General features: G+C 46.7%; 1 protein-coding gene across 1 annotated transcript in view; it reads right to left on the bottom strand.

Annotated features, from left to right (window-relative positions):
* Nucleotides 1–20,375, bottom strand: part of crocc2 (ciliary rootlet coiled-coil, rootletin family member 2) — a 328,062-nt gene that overhangs the window by 225,485 nt on the left and 82,202 nt on the right. The window contains exon 4 of the mRNA XM_038817133.1: nt 5,736–5,915. Coding sequence (XP_038673061.1) covers nt 5,736–5,915 — 180 coding nt within the window. The remainder of the gene's footprint in view (nt 1–5,735; nt 5,916–20,375) is intronic.

Here is a 20,375-nt window from a genome sequence, read left to right as displayed (position 1 = left end):
TCAATTCACCTGCTCTATTTAATCGTTCCCTAAAATTTGACACGTAATCCAATAATGTAATTTCCGATTTTTCACTCACCAATTTTTCCTTAATCAATTAAAGTGGTCCTCTTACCTCATGACCAAAAATTAGTTCAAAAGGACTAAATTTGGTTGACTCATTAGGTGCAACCCTAATTGCAAACAGTACGCATGGAATTCCTTTATCCCAATCCTCTGGATAATCTGGACAATAAGCCCTCAACATTGTCTTTAATGTCTGATGCCACCTTTCTAACGCTCCCTGCAATTCTGGATGGTCAATGGGCTGGTTTAGCACACTGGGCTAAATCGCTGGCATTTAAAGCAGACCAAGGCAGGCCAGCAGCATGGTTCAATTCCCGTACCAGCCTCCCCGAACAGGTGCCGGAATGTGGCAACTAGGGGCTTTTCACAGTAACTTCATTGAAGCCTACTCGTGACAATAAGTTCATTTAATTTCAGTTGATTTAAATGGTTTTATTTCTCAGCTATCCATAACTTCTTTGAATAACCTTGAGGTAAAATTTGATCCTTAATCCAATTGTATTTCTGTGGATAGTCCATATCTTGTAAAGAATTTAAGTAAATCCTCCACAATTTTTTTAGCTGTAATATTACGTACTGGAATGGCCTCTGGAAACCTTGTAGACACATCCATTATAGTCAAAAGATATTGATTCCCACTTTTTGTTTTAGGAAGCGGTCCTACGCAATCAATTAGGACGCTTGTAAAAGGTTCCTCAAATGCTGGAATGGGTATTAAGGGCGCTGTCTTTTTTTAATGTTTTTATTGAACTATTTGTAAAATTTACAATAAAAACAGAAAATAAACAATAAGCGTTAAACATTAACATAGTGTAAAAAAGATAATTCCCCGAATAGCTCTGTCTTCACAGACCATCGAAGATAATAAAAAACAAACAAACACAACACTTACGCCAGCCACCCCCCCCCCCACCCCCACCCCCACCGCCGCCCCCCCCCCCCTACATTTTAAATTAAATTTCCCCAAGAAAGTCGACTAACGACTGCCACTTCCGGGAGAACCCTAACATTGATCCTCTTAAGGCAAACTTTATTTTCTCGAGGCTAAGAAACCCAGCTATGTCACTAACCCAGGTCTCTACACTTGGGGGCTTCAAGTCCCTCCACATTAACAGGGTCCGTCTCCGGGCTACCAGGGAGGCAAAGGTCAGGACGTCGGCCTCTTTCGCTCCCTGAACTCCCGGGTCTTCCGACACTCCGAAGGTCGCCACCTCCGGACTCAGCACCACCCGTGTTCCTAGCACCTTGGCACTGCCCTCCAAACCCCTGCCAGAACTGTTCAAGCTTCGGACATACCCAAAACATATGGACATGGTTTGCTGGGCTCCCCGCACACCTCGCACATTAGTCTTCTACCCCGAAAAACTTGCTCATCCTCGCCGCCGTCATGTGTGCCCGGTGTACCACCTTCAACTCTATTAGACTGAGCCTGGCAAATGACGAGGAGGAATTGACCCTACTTAGGGCTTCCGCCCATAGTCCCGGCCCTAACTCTCCTCCTGACTCCTCCTCCTCCCATTTGCCTTTAAGCTCCTCCACTGCGGTTTCTTCCGCCTCCAACAGCTCGTGATAGATATCCGACACCTTCCCAGCCCCCACCCAAGTACTGGACACTACTCCAACTTGTATCCCCCGTGGTGGCGGCAGCAGGAAGGCCACCACCTGCTTCCTCAGGTAGGTTCGCACTTGTAGATACCTAAAGCTGTTCCCTGGCGGCAATTTAGTGCCTGCAGGCTGGGAAAGCTCCCATCTATAAACAGGTCACCCATCCTTCTAATACCCACCCTCTGCCAGCTCTGGAACCCGCCATCCATCCTACCTGGCAGGAACCTGTGGTTATTGTATAACTGGGTCCAGACCAATGCTCCCTCCACCCTCTTGTGTCTCCTCCACTGCCCCCAGATCTTCAGTGTCACCACCACCACCGGACTTGTGGAGTAGCAGGCCGGCGAGAACGGCAGAGGTGCCGTTACCAGCACTCCCAAACTGGTGCCTTTACATGACGGCGCCTCCAATTGCTCCCATGCCAACTTCTCCCCCAATACCCACTTCCTGATCTTGGCAATGTTGGCCGCCCAGTAATAGTTGCAACGTTCGGCAACGCCAGCCCACATTCCCCCCCGACTGCGTTCCAGCAGCGCGCTCTTTACTCGCGGGGTCTTGTTTGCCCACACAAATCCCGAGATGATCTTATTAATCCGCTTAAAAAAGGCCTTAGGGATGAAAATGGGAAGGCACCGGAATACAAACAAGAACCTGGGGAGAACCGTCATTTTCACGGTCTGTACCCTCCCCACCAGTGACAGCATGTCCCGTCTTTTAAAGTCCCTTTCCATTTGTTTCACCAGCTGGGTCAGATTAAATTTATGCAACAAATCCCACTTCCGGGCCACCTGTATACCCAGGTAACGAAAGTTCTTCTCTACCCTCCTCAGCGGCAGCTCCCTCAGTCTCCTCTCCTGTCCTTTAGCCTGGATCACAAACAGCTCGCTCTTCCCCGCGCTCAATTTATACCCCGAGAAACTGCCGAATTCCCTTAAGATCCGCATGACCTCCCCCATCCCCCCCAGTGAGTCCGAGATATACAAGAGGAGATCATCCGCGTGGAGTGAGACCCAATGCTCCATAACCCCTCCCCCCAGAAGGGCGCTGGTTTTATCACTGCTTGAGATTTCCCTATCACTTGACATGTGACATGATTGACAAAATTTAATTACATCTTTATGTAGTCCAGGCCAATAAAACTGTTTTTATATCTTAGCTTGAGTTTTCCTTATTCCTAAATGACCTCCCACTGGTACCTCATGTGCAACTCGCAACACCTCCTTTCTATACCCCACCAGCAATACTACTTGATGAACTTCTGCCCACTTTTCATCCGCCTGCATATGAAAAGGTCTTCATTTTCTCATCAAGACATCACTTTTATGGTAATAACACTCTGGTATACACTCAGATTCCTCTTCCATATATGCTTTCTGATACATCCGGTTTATGTCTATATCTTTTTGTTGGAACTCTGCCAATTTTCCTGAACTAAAAATATCCGCCTCATCCTCCACCTGTTCTTTTTCTTTTTCAACCATCTGATCAAAAATCGTTTCTGATAATTGCACTTCAACGTCATCTTCACTCTTTGATTTCTCCTCTGGTCTTAACCTGTGACTTTGTGACCTTGGTACTGCACAATCCGGAAACATCCCAGGATATTCGTCCTTCAACACTTCACTTGTCTGATTTTCCACTGGCTTATCAACAACATTAGGCATCACTCCCACCTGCGATCCAGCTATATCATTACTCAAGATAAATTGTATTCCTGGACAAGACAGTTTCTCTATTACTCCTACTACCACTTCACCACTCTTCACTGGACTTTCCAACCTTACCTTATATAATTGAGCACGACTCCTCTCACCCTGAATTCCACATATTATCACCTTTTCTGGCAACATTCTTCCCAAACTGCATAACTCCTCATCTCTTACCATTAAAGATTGACTGGCTCCCATACCTCTTAAAATTATGACTTCTTTACCTGCTCCTCCTGATACACGTGAGTAAACTTTACCCACACAAGTAAATTCTTGAAAGAGGTCTGGCACCTTCTCATCAATCACCTCTTGATCAGGCTGTACAATCTTTTGCACCTCCTTCACTTCACTTGGGCTTTCCTTTACCACTTTGACAAACCACACTGTCTTGTCCTGTTTTACCACATCAGCTTTTCTTCAACCACCAACACTGTGACTTTACATGGCCTGGTTTATTACAGTGAAAACATTTGAAACTTTTCATTTCTTTTCCATCCTCCTGGATTTCTTTTTTAATCTCAGGTACAGTCTCCTTATTATCTCCCATCAGATCACCTTTACCTTTCCAACTTAAGTATTTCTCATGTCCCCAGTTTCTATCCCTCACAGGCTGAAACTGATTTTGGAAACCAAACTTTGATTTATGAACTAATTCATAATCATCTGCCATCTCTGCTGCTAATCTCGCAGTTTTAACACTCTGCTCTTCCACATGAGTTCGCACTACATCAGGAATTGAACTTTTAAACTCCTCCAAAAGTATAATTTCTCTGAGAGCTTCATATGTTTGGTCTATTTTCAAAGTCCTGATCCACCTATCAAAATTACTCTGTTTGAGCCTTTCAAACCCCATGTATGTTTGACCAGGTTCTTTCCCTAAATTTCTAAACCGTTGTCTGTTGGCTTCAGGCACTAGTTCATATGCACCTAAGATGGATTTTTTTACCTCCTCATACAGATACCTCCTCCGGTAGTGATGCAAACGCTTCACTGGTCCTACCTACCAGCATTGTTTGAATCAGTAATACCCACATGTCCTGTGGCCATTTCATTTGTTTAGCTACCTTCTCAAATGAAATGAAAAAGGCTTCTACCTCCTTCTCATCAAACCTTGGCCATGCTTGGACATATTTAAATAGATCCCCACCAAGCTTTCTACTATGACGGTCTTTCTCACTATCCTCATCACTGTCATCCAACTGTATGTTTCCCTTTATGCCTGCCAATTTTAACTGACTGTCATGTTTCATGGTCATTTTCTGAAGTTCGAAATCGCTCTCTTTATCTTTTTCCCTGATCTGTATCTCCCTTTTCTTTCTTTTTCCTCTCTATCTCTTTCGTATTCAAGCTGCTTTAATTCTTTCTCATGTTCCATTTGTTTAAGTTGTAACTGAATTTTTGTCATTTCCAATGAGTCAAACTGTATCTCAGGCAACTTTAAATGCTTAGCTACCGCCATAATTACCTCATCTTTTCGCATTTTGCCAGGTAATGTTAACTGCAATGTTTTTGCCAAATCTAACAGTCTGCTTTTAGTCTCTGTCCGTCTCCGCCTCCAAAATCTTCAGAGCCTCTGAAAGAGCTATTGTCCACAACACACTCCCCACTTAAACTAGAATACCACACCGCAACCAGAATATGCTCATCCCTCACTGTCTTTAAGTTCACTAAGCCAATCCAATAGTTAGACTTTTATCCCGGACGAGCCCCCAATTTGTTATGGGCCAGGGTTTAGAGAACCCCAAAGTGTATCATGGTGTTCACCTCACCCACAACTTTCACTAGATTGTGGTATGGGGAGCACACGGCCCACTCTACAGGTGTGGTACAGCAGAAATGGAAAATTATTTTTAAAGCAAAACAATGTTTATTCCATAAACTCAAGTTAACCGTTTTGAAACATACAGGTGAACATCTTCGCAACCATTAATTCAAATACAACCCCCAAAGACTACAACACTAAGTAATCCTTTAAGCTTTCCTTTTAACATCCATACGACTTAAAACACCTTTTACCAGAAGCACATCAGATTAACGTCATTACTGTTGTTAGTTTTAAATCACCAGGATCGATTTACAATCTTTAGATTACAGAGAGATTCATACACCTTCTGGCTGTGACTGCAGCTATCCAGCTATGAAAATGAAACGAAAACACACCCTGCAGCAAACAACCTAAAATGAAAGTAAAAAGCTGACAGACAGCTCAGCTCCACCCACTCTCTGACATCACTGCAGTAGTAAACACGCATTTCTTAAAGGTACTCTCACTACAGATATTTATATACACACCCATTTATAAACACCCATTTCTTAAAGGTACTCTCACATGACAAAAGACTGTTCTCTTCCTACCTTGACCTGAAGTTTTTGTACAAGTTGAGCCTGACGCTGCTGTCCATCTTGATATGCCTGAAGCTTCCTCCTATAAACCCTCTCTTCATCCTCAAATTGACGGCGGAGGTCTGACACAACCTTTGACTCAGCCCCCTTTAGCTCCCTCTCAGAAACTTCAACCTTGAGGGATTTCTCCAACTGATGGAAAGGAACACAGAAAAACAATTAGGCCCAAGGGCTACAAAAGGTACCTCATAACAGCCAACTGAAATAGCACACCAGTGTATAACGTGTAGTATGATAGCAGGCAGTAAAATGTATCTTTGTTAAAGTTGGTTGCCTGCACGCTGGCCCTTACTGGAAGTCAAGCATTGAGCCTCATTCAGTTCACCTGCTGGAGTTGAAGATCGCTTTTGTCTGAGCTATCTACAGAAAAAGAAAGACTGGCATTTCTACAGAACATTTCACTCTATCAACGTGCTTTGCAGCCAAGGATTGTCTCTGTTTTAATGCAGCAAACACAGCCGCCCATTTATGTAGAGAGAGTTCCCATAAATAATAATGAGTGGCCAGGTCATCTGATTAAAGTATTGGCTGATGGATAAATGTTGTCCCGGAAGCACATCCACCGGAGAGTGTAGCCTGTTCAACGTCCAACGCCCACACCTCCGTCTGTGCAGTACTCCCTCAGAACTGCGCCAAAATGTCAACCTGGATTGTATTCTGAAGTCGCAGGACTTGAACCTACAGTCTCCTGAGTTAACGCTGACACTTTGAAGAAGAAAACTTATTGATAACTCTGTTGTTAATTCATTTTCTGCCAATGACTGGTGCAGCAGCATTAAAACACTGAATATGTTGAGTGCAAGCTAACAAATGTTGTAACAGAGATGCACTCTCTCTGAATGCATGATTTCATTTTACACATGTACAGGAACTGACATTGTCGGGCATTTTTAACACTGCTCGCCCTGTGGGAAATAGGTATTTAAAGTTTTCTGGATGATTACACCAACATTGTTGTATTCCCTTCCAAAGTCTTCAAATTTAACCAGTTCTTCTCAGCAGAAGGGAAGGGGGACTTTCTGGAAATCAGAAAGATCCTTCACTAGATCTATAAATCAGGCTCCAATAATAACTTCAGGCCGTCTCAAAATTAACCAGGGTGTGAGAGAGTGAGGTGCTTGTGATTTTCTAGCCAGGTCAACTTACTGGGAAGGGCAGTTCTGGCCAGAAGAGACTTGAAGAGGAAACAACTGTTACAATAACCTGGGCTAGTGAGCGGTCAATTCCAGCGCCCCAGGCCCTGGAGTCCCAACACAAGTGAATTAACCAATAATTTGTATAAAAATTCCCAAAATTACCATCACCAGGTTTGTAAGTTGAAACACAAATAAAGATTAAATATGCAGTAATTTCAGTTGGATAACAAGCAAGCTAACCTACTGTCTATTCCACCCACCCTTTAATTGTCCCACACTCTACCTACACACACAGGACAGACAAACACAGAGGGGTGGAAAGGGGTAAAAATTAATAAGAATTAAGGTAAAAAGGATACGAGTCCTTATTTACGATTATGATTTCTTTGCAGCAGGCTTTCTTCCCGGCATACTGATTAATCAAAGCCACTGGTTTACAGTCGGTGATGGTCTTCTTGCAGAAAGAATCATTCAGCACTCACAAGCAGGAGGAATTCTTCTGGAGAAACACTTTATCCTTTATTAACCTGGGCCTTCAACTCAAAAGCCCACCTTTGAGTCTACTTCTCTCTTAAGACGCTTTGCTTTTCATCAAACCCAGCTTCCAGCACGGTTTTGATCTCAATCCTTTAAATCCATAAAATTACATCCAGCCTTACAGAGGAGAGAGACGAGTTCTTACACTGGATTACGCAAGAGATTTCATCATATCGAAAAGAGGAAGCAGTTCCTTCCAGCTTCAGAACCAAAAGCAAAACTAGAAACCCAGCCTTGTCTCTGAAAAACATCTCCGTGTGATCAGAAATAATCGCCACCGGTTAAAGTCCAGAACTTGGAGCCAGTTCATTGGCTGCCAGCCAAGTCAGTCAAACTGAGACATCACTGACCTCTCCTGCTGTTGCAATCCTGTGCTCTAATTAAAGGCTCAGGACATGTACAAGTTGCTTTGCCTTAAAGTCTTTGCCTTAAAGACTTTGCCCATTAATCATCCATGGATCAAAACGGTAATTGCAAAAGAAAAGAAAGAGAAAAATAAGGCAATAGACAGGAACAAACAGGAGGGGCTTCACACAGACCAACAACATCTTACTTTCCCTGTGGGGCCATGAAATAAATAAAATATTAATCGAGAGATCCTTTTCTCATGACTTACCTGACTGACAAGAAACATTCCTTCCCATAATTGGTGCAGGAAATGGAAATGTCACATTGATACTGTTGGTGATCATCCGACGTATGGACACTGAATTGGGCACAGCTGTACTTTACATCTAACTACAATGCTCCCCCTCCAGAAGTACTTCATTGAACACAGGAACGGAAGTAGGCCATTCACCACCCCCAAAGACATTCTATCATTCAGCCAGCTGGACTCTACCTCAACTCCATTTGCCCTATCTTCCAAGTCATTTGGCCTTCAGCTAGAAAATCTCTCAGCTAAAAATGCAAATTAGGCCTATTAGCGGATGCTCACTTTTCTCATACCCAAGGGAAGTGGTGCAGTCAGCACTAAAACTTCATATTACCTGCTCACTTCCATGATTGTGGTATCCAAACCAGCATTAAATGAGCTGCTGAGTAGCTGCATGCTCAGCAGGGGGCCCAGATTGGTGAAAAGGTAACATCATTTAAAGCTGGCCCACACCTCTTAAAGGAGATACATATTTTGAATGGAGCAGGTATTGGAAGTCACTGGGATAGACATTCTGAGCAGGAAGAATTCCAGAGCCTTGGAGCAGCAGGTCAATGAGAGGCCTCCCACTTTCAGGTTCAGCAATAGAGGCCTAGCTGCAGGAGGTAGAAAGGATCTTTCTCCAGGGGATGGCAGGACCCTCCAGACGCACACTCCGAAGGCTGTGGGAACACACAGCCATGGAGATCAATGCCAGGAGTTCAGTCCTGAGGATCTGGATGCAGTGCTGACAGAGGATCAAAGAATTTGCACGGATGATCATGGTCACCCGTGAATGCATCTTCAAATGGCATCTCCTACCAGCCTCCCAAACCGTTCAATGTACCACACCCCTATCACTCATCCATCAGTAATCTCCAGCAGTCAGGACTCATGTCCAACATTCCTATGCTCCATTGACCCCTCACGTTTACCACTGCTGCCAGTCTCCCCACCATCACCCCCCCCCCCCCCCCCCCCCCCCCTCCCCATAACTCGCAGCTTGCACATATTTCTATTCAGTGATGCCAGGCACATCAGCTAAACAAATGATGGCAAACTCATTGACAATCTTCCCTCACTTGTGCAGCACAGAGGCAGACAACAGGAAGGAGCAGCAAAGAACCAGAGGTTGTCAGGCCCAACTTGGAGATAACGCTCAGCGCTATTGTCATGTCATCATTGAAGCCAAGTACACCAGTGTCGCTGAGCACATCCAGGATGACAGTATGTTCCTGTCTCAAATCCGACCACCCTCATCCTGTAATCTGCTACGATATACAAACCTCAGATGGTACAACCAAGAACTTCTTGCTTTTCCACCCACAACCCCACCTCTCCCCATCTTCCCCCACCCTCTCCCCACCCATACCCCAGCCTCAATCCCACCCACACACCACCCTCACCCCCACCTCACTCTCCACCCATACCCCCACTCACCTCCACTCACATCCTCAACACTCATTACCCCCACCCACATGCCCACCCTCACCTCCACCCATGCCCCCAATCCCACCCTCACACCCACCTTCACCTCCACCCACACTCCCTGCTTACCCCACCCGCACCCATACCCACACCCCCACACTCACTCCTATCCCAACACTGATCCCCACTCCCACCCACACCCTCAACTTCCTCTTGCGTATTTACGCCTTCAGAAATTCAAGTGCTTCTGCCTGGCCAGTCAGTGGTGTCTGAGGATGAAGGCCAAGAGGAACATGGGACCACCGAGGAAGAAGCACCATCACTTGATGGGCCACTCAAATCCACCAGCTCAGATCTTGGGGTAAGATAGAGATGGGATTTGCACATGGTGAGTCGTTGGGTGCGGATGGGCTGTAACAAGGTCAGGCAAAGGAAAGTACAGGGGACAATTCTCCAGAGGGTGAGGTTGAATTTGAGTCCTGGTGCTAAGAATTCAGATAAGGACTTTGGAGATGGCTTACAGGATTGGCTGGCCTGTCAGAGACTCTGATATCACAACTAAGAAGGATGGAAGAGTTTGACTCTAATTTTGCACAGGGCTTCATTCAGAGCTTGGGGGACATCCTTTCAAGCACCATGACAGTACTTGTGGCCCCCATATTGACTGATTACCGATGTCTCAGCTTCTATTACAACACAGGTAGAAGCCAGCCTATGGCTGAGTGCTGCAGTGGAAGCTCACACTGAGCGTCATGAGATCTCTGCTTGTTGCCGTACAAGACCAGTTTAGTGTCGTGCAGGTTCAGGTTGCTGTCACCAGGTTAATAGAAACCTTTTCTTTCAGCGTGTCATTAAGCTTTGGAACTTTATCCCTTAAAATGGTGGTGAAAGTAGAGCCTTTGAATATGTTTACGGTAGAGGTAGAAAGATTATTGACAAGCAAGGAGGGGGCGGCACGGTGGTGCAGCGGTTAGCACTACTGCCTCACGCCGCTAAGTATCAGGGTTCGATCCCGGCCCCGGGTCACTGTCCGTGTGAAGTTTGCACATTCTCCCAGTGTCTGCCCTCACAACCCAACAATGTGCAGGGTAGGTGGAATGGTCACACTAAGTTGCCCCTTCATTGGAAAAAAATGAATTGAATTTTTTTATTAATTGATAAGCAAGGAGGTGACAGGCTATTGGGGATAGGTTGGAATGTGGAGTTCAGGTTACAATCAGAATAGCCTTAATCTTATTGAATCGTGGGGAAGACTCGAGGGGTTGAGCAGCCTACTGCTGGCTCGCAGTGGCAGGACAGAGGGTCCAGCGGCGCATCTTCTCAAGCACCCAAGCACGGACTGGAATGCAAATGACACAGCCATGTGCTAAAGAGGGCAATTTTCCACAATTATTCCAGTTTTGGGCAGTCATTATTTTACCAATTCTCTGTTGGCTTCTGAGGAGTTTGCTCCATTTTCAGGCACCTTTTCCAGCTTCAGCTGTGCCCACCACTCCTGGCAGGCATGCCAACCACCCAGGCTGCAGGCTTATAGCCTCAGGAATCTGCCCACCATTCTTAATGGGTTGATAGATGCATAAACAGTGCACTACAGTATTCCGCATGGTTAGAATCTGGAAATCATCCCGCGCCTCCATATCTTCTCAGATCTGAAAATCCTGCCTGGAGAGTTATGGGGGACAATGTGTTCCCAAACTGTGAGCTGTGACCGTCTCTCAGTGGGACTGTGGGATGAGCAATTGAAGTGGCATGTTCTCTCTTCTCCATGGCAGCAATGACCACTGTGGAGTGGAGACTCAAATGTGACAGGCCTAGGATTGCTCCAAAGCTCCTTGACGTGTGCATGAACACAGTGTCATAAATTCAAGGCCTGATATTGCTGCTTCCAGCAGAGTCTGCTAAAGGGTACATGAAAAGAACATTGTTATCTGTTCACCACCTCTCTCCCCTATCGCTCTCAGCTCCACAAGCCAGCCAACACTAAAATCCCGCGACTTGATAAACACCAAATCCTCACGCATGGAAATGATTGCGTGCTCCTTGAACTTCCACCATGCTGATGCGCATCACTTCCCACAGGTATCTCCATCTACACCTTTTGCCAGAGGTCATCTTTGCTTCTCAGCGCAAAAGCACCAGAAAGCAAATTGTTTCTAAATTTAAACAGGCTAAGGAAAGAAAAATGTGTCAGGCACCAGAGAACAATCAATGCCTTTGACCCCAGTCCATGATCCCTTCAAAATATGAATAAGAAGCAGTTCACCTGAGAAAACACTATGGATCAAAACCAACACAAACGAGAAACAAATATACTGTCCTCACATGTTCGACCAATCACCAAGGAGCAAAAAGGATGCCCCGCACCCCATTATAAAATGGTTACAGTGGTTCATCAGGGCTCAGAAAATTTCATATATATCTAAACTACAAACATAACCACAACAGGGAATTCATGTCCTTCCTCACCAAAGACATCCAGGTAATAAAAAATATGACCTCTCTCCTTTCAAGTGGCTTGACAAGAGCCAACAGACTTACTCAAGGGAGGAGGTGCAGGCCGAAAATACACATCCAGCAGAGTTACGTCAGATTGGGATCTCCCTTTTTGGTACATCCAGGCTTGACTATTTTAATGCACTTATGACTGGCCTCCCATTCTGTCTTCCATAAACATGAGGTCATTCAAAACTCTGCCAGTTTACCAGCTTGCACCAAGTCTGGTTCACTCGTCACCCTTGTGCTCGCTGGAGTTAGCGACGGTATGGATTCAGCATCATGGGATCTGAGAAAATTAAGGTAATCCTCGGGTGGAATTGTGATCAGATGATCATTTAAGTGTCACATTTAGTCAAGGATGTGCGCAGTCTGGTTCAGTCTCAGATAGTTGCAGGAAGAGGAGTGGAATTGGTGCTAAGGAACCGAGTTTATCTCAGAAACTGATGGCAATGACTTTGCTCTTCCCAATGTTCAGTTGATGGAAATTCCTCTGCTCATCCAGGACTGGTTGTCAGACAAACAGCCTGATGTTTGGAGGTAGTGGAGGGCTCCAGGGGCAACGGTAAGAAGTTTGAGCTGGGTGCTTGTCAGCCTGCATGTGACTTGAAATGAAATGAAAATCGCTTATTGTCACAAGTAGGTTTCAAATGAAGTTACTGTGAAAAGCCCCTAGTCGCCACATTCCGGCGCCTGTCCGGGGAGGCTGGTACGGGAATCGAACCGTGCTGCTGGCCTGCTTGGTCTGCTTTAAAAGCCAGCGATTTAGCTCAGTGAGCTTTCAGACGATGAAGGCTCCTCGTTAAGCCATGCTACAATTTTGAAATTCTCGACCTTGTTTCCAAGTCCCTCTGAGGCCTCGCTCTTCCCCATGTCTATAATTTCACACAATGGCATGAGACATCTGCACTCATCACATTCTGACCTTGACCATTCTGGATTTTAATTGATCCATCATCGAGTGTTGTGCCTTCAGCCACTAAGGCGCTAAGCTCTGCAATTCCCTTTCGAAATCTCTCAACCTCGCTACCGCTCCTGCTTTGAAATGCTCCTTAAAACTTAGCCGTTTGACCAAGCTTTTGGACTTCAGCTCGACCATCTCACCACTGCTTCTCAGATTTCCTTTGGTAATGCTCCTTGGGAGATTCTACGACCTGAAAAGTGTCATCTAAATAGAAGCTGCTGTCGCTGAAAGTTTCAATTGTAAGAAAAAGGCAGCCATCGAACAATGCTCACACTAAACCATGAGCAGCATTGCCAATACATAACCACATCCAGAACTTTTGTAAAGCGTGAAGACTGCAAATTATTTAGTGGGCTCTCCTGTTTGGACTATGCATATGGCTGAGGGTTGTGTGAGTGGTTGGCTTGTTCAATGTACCATTTTATGGCTGGTACCTGGTCTCTGTTTTCATCGAACAGTTAAACAGACTCGAGTGCGGCCTGCTAAGAAAGGGGCCTAGGTTGCCTTGATCTAAAGAGAGTGCTGGGATTGTGAAACTGATATCTAGCTGAGCGATCTGTCATCTTCACACACGCAAGCCCGGAACATTTCTAAAGTGCCGCGTCCGCATTAAAGCGACCGCAGGGTCCTGTTCACATAGCCATGAAAAGCTTTGGTCTGCACCAGATATGGGAATTTCTCGTGCTCTGACAGGGTGCGTGGCTCTCTGAAGTCAGGGCAAATTCCAGGGCAAAATAAAAGTTGTGTGGCCTTTAGTGAGGTGCAAAGTGGGGAGATGGGGGAGGGGGAGAGGGAGGGAGGGAGGGAGGGGCAGCTGAGTCAAATCCAAGCAGTTGGTTCATCCTCTGCACGCAGGTTGTTCTTGTTAACAGGAAACAGCTGGTGTTGGGCTTGAACAATCCAAGCCTCTGTGAGTGCTTGGGGAGGGGGGAGGAGGGTGGGGGGGTGGCAGAGCGGCAGAGGGCACGATTAACCCTGCATCCTCAAAACAAACATGCTTTGTGTTTAATCTTCACTCGTTGGGCAGATAATGTTCCACAACACTGCCTCCACTGTTTTAATTGTTAAAAATGTCCCTGTGCTGCTATAATTATTCTACCATGTCAGCTGCTTTATATCATTGTAATAATCTTTATTTGGTTCCAGTGGCGATTAAAACCAGACCCTATCAATCCAACGCTACTGAACTGCCTCCTCACCTCTGGGAGTTCACGGGTTTAAAACTCATTACTTCTTCCATCAATCTTGCCAAGGCCAAGCAGAGACCCACAACCATAAACACACCCATCAAGAGTTCTGGTTCTGTCCCTTTTATCTGAAAGAACTGTGTGCCCTTGAGCTCCGCTCCCTTGATTTCCCCACGGGTAATCCTTGTGGGGTGGCTCGTTGTCTCTCATGGTATCTACCTTTGGTGGCTCGGCCGCAAGACTGTAAACTTGGCACATGGAAGGTCAGGACTCGAGGGCCAAAAACCCACATCATACCATGTATATTACATTTTGTTCCCATTGAATAATCTCTTTGTATTGCAAAGATTGGTTCAGAAATTTTAAAATATATATATATATATATAAATGAGCATTTCGGTAATTGTTACAAGTTGTTTCACTATAACATTTTATTTGTGTTTTTTTACCCTCCCGCAGAGAGTTTTATTAACACAATTTGCTGCAGTACTCTCCTCTCTTTAGGTTTCCTCAACTTCTGCTATGAAAGCTGATGACTCAGGGGTGCCAGAGCTGCCAGCCACCCTCTGGCATCATGTCCACGTGCACATACGAGGCTCGGCAATCAGCGTCAGGGGCCTATTCTACTACAGAAGGCATCAGATCCAAGCCTGACCCAATCCTCACTTCACACACCCAGTGACAAAGCCGCGCATGTACATATCCCATCATAGGTTGAAAGATACGGCGTAAAGACGTTGAACGATATTAAAATACTTCTAGGTGCGAATCTGATCACATCACTGGTGGGGGGGACGGGGGGGATGGAGGGGAAAATGTTAAACCAAGATCTCTCCGGCACAAACCTTGCTAAGGCCCTCTCGTTGGATTTGCGGCCATGGCAAACGGACCCAAAATAATTGTGCCCGTTATCTCTTCTGCCCTCTTTGCTCTTTTCAGAGTTAATGGCATCAAACATGCTGGAGGTTAAAATCAGGACAAGGCAAATTTAGGATTGATGTCAGGAAATTCTTCACACTGAGTTACAGTCTTCCAGTTAGGGTATTGGAGCAAAACATCTGTCATTATTTTTTAAAACCATCAAATGTTATGATGGGCAGGCTGCAAGGCATTCTGGAGTCGATACGGGGGTGGTGGAGCCATCTTATGGCCCTGTCACAGAGGGGGTGGGGCTGGAAAACGCATTGAGCCATTAATTGAGCTGGCAGCGGCTCCCCCGGCGATTCTCCGGCCCGCGATGGACATAGTGGCCGCCCGTTTTTTGCCAGTCCCGTCGGCGTAAATTAGAATATGTCCTTACCGGCGGGACCTGGCTGCGCAGGCAGCCTCCGGGGTCCTCGTGGGGGCGCTGGCCCTGGGAGGTGCCCCCAGGGTGGCCTGGCCCGCAATCGGGGCCCACCAATCCGCGGGCGGGCCTGCGCCGTGGGAGCACTCTATTCCTCCGCGTCACCTGCTATTCCTCCTCAATGGCCGACACGGAGATGAACATGCCTTGCGCATGCTCTGGGATGACGCCAGCACACGCTGGTGCTCCCGCGCATGCGCTAACTCGCGCTGGCCGGCGGAGCCCCTTCCCCGCCGGCTGGCGCGGCGCAAACCACTCCGGTGCCGGCCTAGCCCCTGAAGGTGCGGAGGATTCCGCTCCTTTGGGGCAGCCCAACGCTGGAGAGGTCCACGCCACTCCTTCCCGTCGGAGTTGCCCGCCCCACCGATTCTCGCAGAATCCCGCCCAATGCGTGTGAAGACATTTGGTGAAATTTTACGCCGGCAGGAATTTCCACTCCCGCCGATTCTCCGGTACCGGAGAATTCAGCAGCCTGCGGGGACAGGATTCACGCCGCCCCCCCCCCCCCCCCCCCCCCCCCCCCGGCGATTCTCCTACCCGGCGGGGTGTTGGAGAATCCCGCCCAATGTAATGATTAGCGGAGCAATTGGCGCGTCCAAGGCTGAGATTGGTGGATTAAGATATCACGGGATATGGAGCAAAGACAAGTAAAGGGAGTTGAGGTACAGTTCAGCCACGAATCGCAGTGCAAGCTCAAAGGGGCTGAATGGCCTACCCCCATTCCTAACTGGAGATCAGCCATCTGATGACTTTGAGTTCTGCTGTGCACTTCCAGAATTTTCTGTTTTATGTTTCATGTCTCCATCATTCGCAGATTTTTTTTTCTATTTAACCTTGCTAAAACAAAATTACATTACCCTCTGTTTATTAACACATTTCGACTTGTATAACGCAGCACAAAAATATCCCTGTCAAAATCAACCCCTGAGCCTCGGCTCCATCTCGCATGTCCCCTTATCTTGTTTTCCTTGGCTCTAACCCCTGCTTCCCACGCTCCAAGCCTGAGTGTCTCATTCCTAAATAGCTGTATTCAAATTCAATGTGTATTTAATCATAGTTATTTCTCTAATCTTTAAAATCAGATGAAATACAGGACGTGCCTTCTGATTGTGTACTGATGAGTAATTGGGTTTTCCTCCCCCTGTTTGTCATGTACCTTTCTCAACTTGAAGGGCTGGGGGGGCACAAAGGGAAACGAGGGGCAAGGGGAACTCAGCAAGTGCCATGGGGCAGGAACCGGAGAGGGAAGCTTCAGGGAAAGTGAAGAGAATTTCATTCTGTACAGTTATTTTAGTGTTTGAAAGGGAATATCCGTTCATTATCTGATTTGGCTTCTTTTCAGAATATGTACTATGAGAAAGTATATTTTATGCACTCTGGCTGGTGATAGTCTCAGAGTGTAGCTTAGAGTATGATGCTTTGGGCAATGACAGTCCTCTTCAGCGGGATAAAGAAAATGAGCATTAATATTCAAAGATAATTGATGAATACAATCTTGGAACTCTGCATTTTGTTTGAAGGTTTTCTAAGATTGCAGTTATACTGCAGGCGGTGTGGAACTGGCACAGACATTTGCACTGCATAAACACAATTACAGCAGAGCTTCAGTTCCTTGTTGCTGTACTCTTTGTGCATGTGACCTCTGCATGCATGTGTATGAGATGGGAAATACAAGAAATTCACATCCCTCCTGGATTCAAAGAAAACGTGACTTCTGCATCCACAGCACTAATTCTGCATGGAAAGAGAATGGAGTATTTTCAGCACTGAGTATTCTCCTTTCTCTCTATTATGCCAACCCTACACCCACTCGCCCATTCCCATCGATAATTTTCCCACTAACCCGTGTGTGTGTGTGTGTGTGTGTGTGTGTGGATAAAACATGGGCATTCTGCCACCTGTAACAGTAGCTGGGGCACTGCAGGTTTGAAAGAACTATACAAAATGCTCAAGTGAAAGACCGCCAAGTCATCAATACCCAAGGTAAACAAAAAGCCCCAAGGCCAGAATGGTGGACAGCAGAACTCTTGCATCATTGGTTCAATACTGAAAAAGACTATTGCCTTTTCTTGCATTTTCTTCTGCACTGCCCATGTGCGTGCTTGTAAATCATCCAGAGTGCACATCTGGCTTCAGCTTCAATTTAAACACTTGTGCTCATTTAAGAGGCAAAATGAGCTCAAATCTCAAATTTGAGACGTTACGAAAAGTTCCCAAATGTCTGTCAGCCTTTACTCATGGGAAGAGGGGAAACGGAGTACCCACTAATGAAATGAGAGAATATCCAATGTGTTCGCATGTATTAGAGTTTGTGAATGTTTGGATTTTGAAATGCAACATGTCCTATCTAGCTTGCTGTAGTCAGGTGACTTTGCCATTGGGCAATTGCTGTAAGTTGCCATCTTAAATCAGTTCAATAAAGCGTTCTCACATATGAAGCTCTGCTTGAACACTAAACCTAGTATCAGGTCTGGATTAAAAATAGAGCTTTAAACCCTGAAACTGCTACAGAGGAGCAACAGCTCAGAAAGGCACAGAGAAATGTTCAAATTCAGTAAAAGTTGCGGAAAAAGGACAAAGAAAAGTGAACACAAAACGAAGGCTGCAGTTTTAATATTTTGAATGAGTTAAAATGGCAGCTGTAAACTTTCCACTCCCAACAGAAATAAAAGGTTATATGTGGCAGAATTGGCAGTTTTTCCACTTTGAACACTGAGTGACTGTTACGTATGAACGCCATTAGTGCGATTTGGTGTCGGGACCAGGGTATTGAAACCCACGAGATTCGTAACACTCGACCCATCTTATGAGATTCAATGGAATCACTGGGCGAGATCCAGGAACGCGTATTTAAATGATCATTAGGCTCATTTAAATATGTGTTCACCGGATTCCGTTCCGGTCTGGAGCCTGGGGTCCACCGGCCTTCCCAGCGAGGCCTCAATCAGGCGCGTTTGGTATTGGTTCACCAAGTCCTGAATCAGTCATGGTGACACGGTGGGGGGGTGGGGGGGGAGAGAGAGTTTAGGCCCTGGTGTTTGGGAAATGGGCAGGATTGCACGCTGGCACTCCCCCGGCAACTGGGAATCTTGGCACTGCCAGGCTAGCTGGGGAATTGGCAGAGTGCCAGGCCAACAGTGCCAAGGTGTACAGGTGCAAGTTTTCCCGTACCAGGGGTCGGGCCTGGGGGGGCCTTACCCGTAAGAGGTAGGGTGGAGGAAGGGGGGCAGAAGAGGTAAGTTGGGTGAAATTGAGGAGTCTTGAGGTGCTGAAGGGAGGGAAGGGGGGGGGGGTCGAATGATCGGGGCTGCCTTTAAAAATGGCCTCAAAGGGGAGTTCCTTTGGGCAATTGCAAACAAAGTGCAGGATGCAAATACTGCGGAGGGCACCATACAAAGGAAAAGAAGGATTGCCCAGTAAGCGGAAAGCAATGTATAACTGCAAGAAGCTGAATCATTACACACACAGTCATTTGGCTGGAAAGAAGATGTCAAGCCTATGGAAATGGCCACTGGAGAGATATCAGCAGAAGAGTTGATGAGGAATCATAGACAATGCATCAGGCTGGTTCCATCAAGTCTATAGATGATAATGTAATTAGTTTGTGATTGCTACAATAATGACTGCAGAAAGAGAGTACCAAGCGAACAAGAAAGGTTAGCTAGACACTGGCGCTTCATTCAACATAACGACCGTCACAGACCTGTGCAAAGTAGCCGAAAATGGTGATTCAAAAATGAAGCCCTCAAAAGTAAGGTTGAGGCTAGATGATGGCACAATACTCATACTGAAAGGACTAATTAGTTGAGGAGCCCAATGTCAAAAAGGAAGATCAAGAGTTCCAGATCACAGATGGGACGCTGACAGTGTTTCAAGACAAAGATCTTTATTACCCAAGGTGCGAACAGATGGTTACTGGCAAACGTCTCTGAATGAAGAGATACAGATGGTTGTGCATGGAGTTTGGCTTTTTCATGGCTTCAGAAGAGTATCAATACAGAAAGCATGAGGTAGTCAGTGAATTTCCTGCAGTGGAAGCCGTAGTGGATGATCTACTAATCTATTGATGTGGAGACACAATGGAAGAAGCCATACCTGACCATAATCAGAACTTACGGCGCGATTCTCCGGACTTACATAAAATCGGAGAATAGCGGGCGGTGTAAATTTTTACGGACACGCCGGTCCGACGCCCTCCCGCTATTCTCCCCCCGCCACGGCCGCCCCCCGACACGAATCGCTGCCCGCCGTTTTTTTACGGCGAGCAGCGATTCTCTCCTGGCCGATGGGCCGTTTTCCAAGGCCTTTACGGCCGTTTTTACAAGCGTAAAACACACCTGCTCTGACCGTTCGTAAAAACGGCCGTAAAGTCCCGTTCTGGGGAACCATGGCACCGATTGGCACGGCCGTGGTACGGCCGTGCCAAGGGTGCCATGGGCCCGTGACCGGTGGGCACCGATCGCGGGCAGCGGGTACTTACCCTGCGCACTCTTTCTCCCTCCGCCGCCCCGATGGATCCATCCGCGGGGCTTCTGCGGGGCATAACGGCCCGCGCTTGCGCGGGTTTCACGCATAAGCACGATTACGTCATCCGCGCATGCGCCGGTTGGAGTAGTCCAATCTGCGCATGCGCGGTTGACGTCATCATAAGCGTCAGCCGTCGCTAACTTTGGCTTGCGGGCTTAGCGAAATTCGTTAAGCCCGCGATGCCGGAGTTCAAGGCCGCGCGATGCTAGCCCCGACCGGGGAGCAGAATCGGCTCCCGGTCGGGGGGGGTGGAGGCTGGCGTCAAATGCGCCCGTTTTTGACGCCAGCTTCGCGATTTTTCTTAAGTCCGGAGAATCGCGCCCTTAATACGACTGCTGGAG

This window comes from Scyliorhinus canicula, chromosome 13 (genome assembly GCF_902713615.1).
Source record: "Scyliorhinus canicula chromosome 13, sScyCan1.1, whole genome shotgun sequence".
Lineage (NCBI taxonomy): Eukaryota > Metazoa > Chordata > Chondrichthyes > Carcharhiniformes > Scyliorhinidae > Scyliorhinus > Scyliorhinus canicula.
This window is presented reverse-complemented; position numbering and strand designations above follow the sequence as displayed.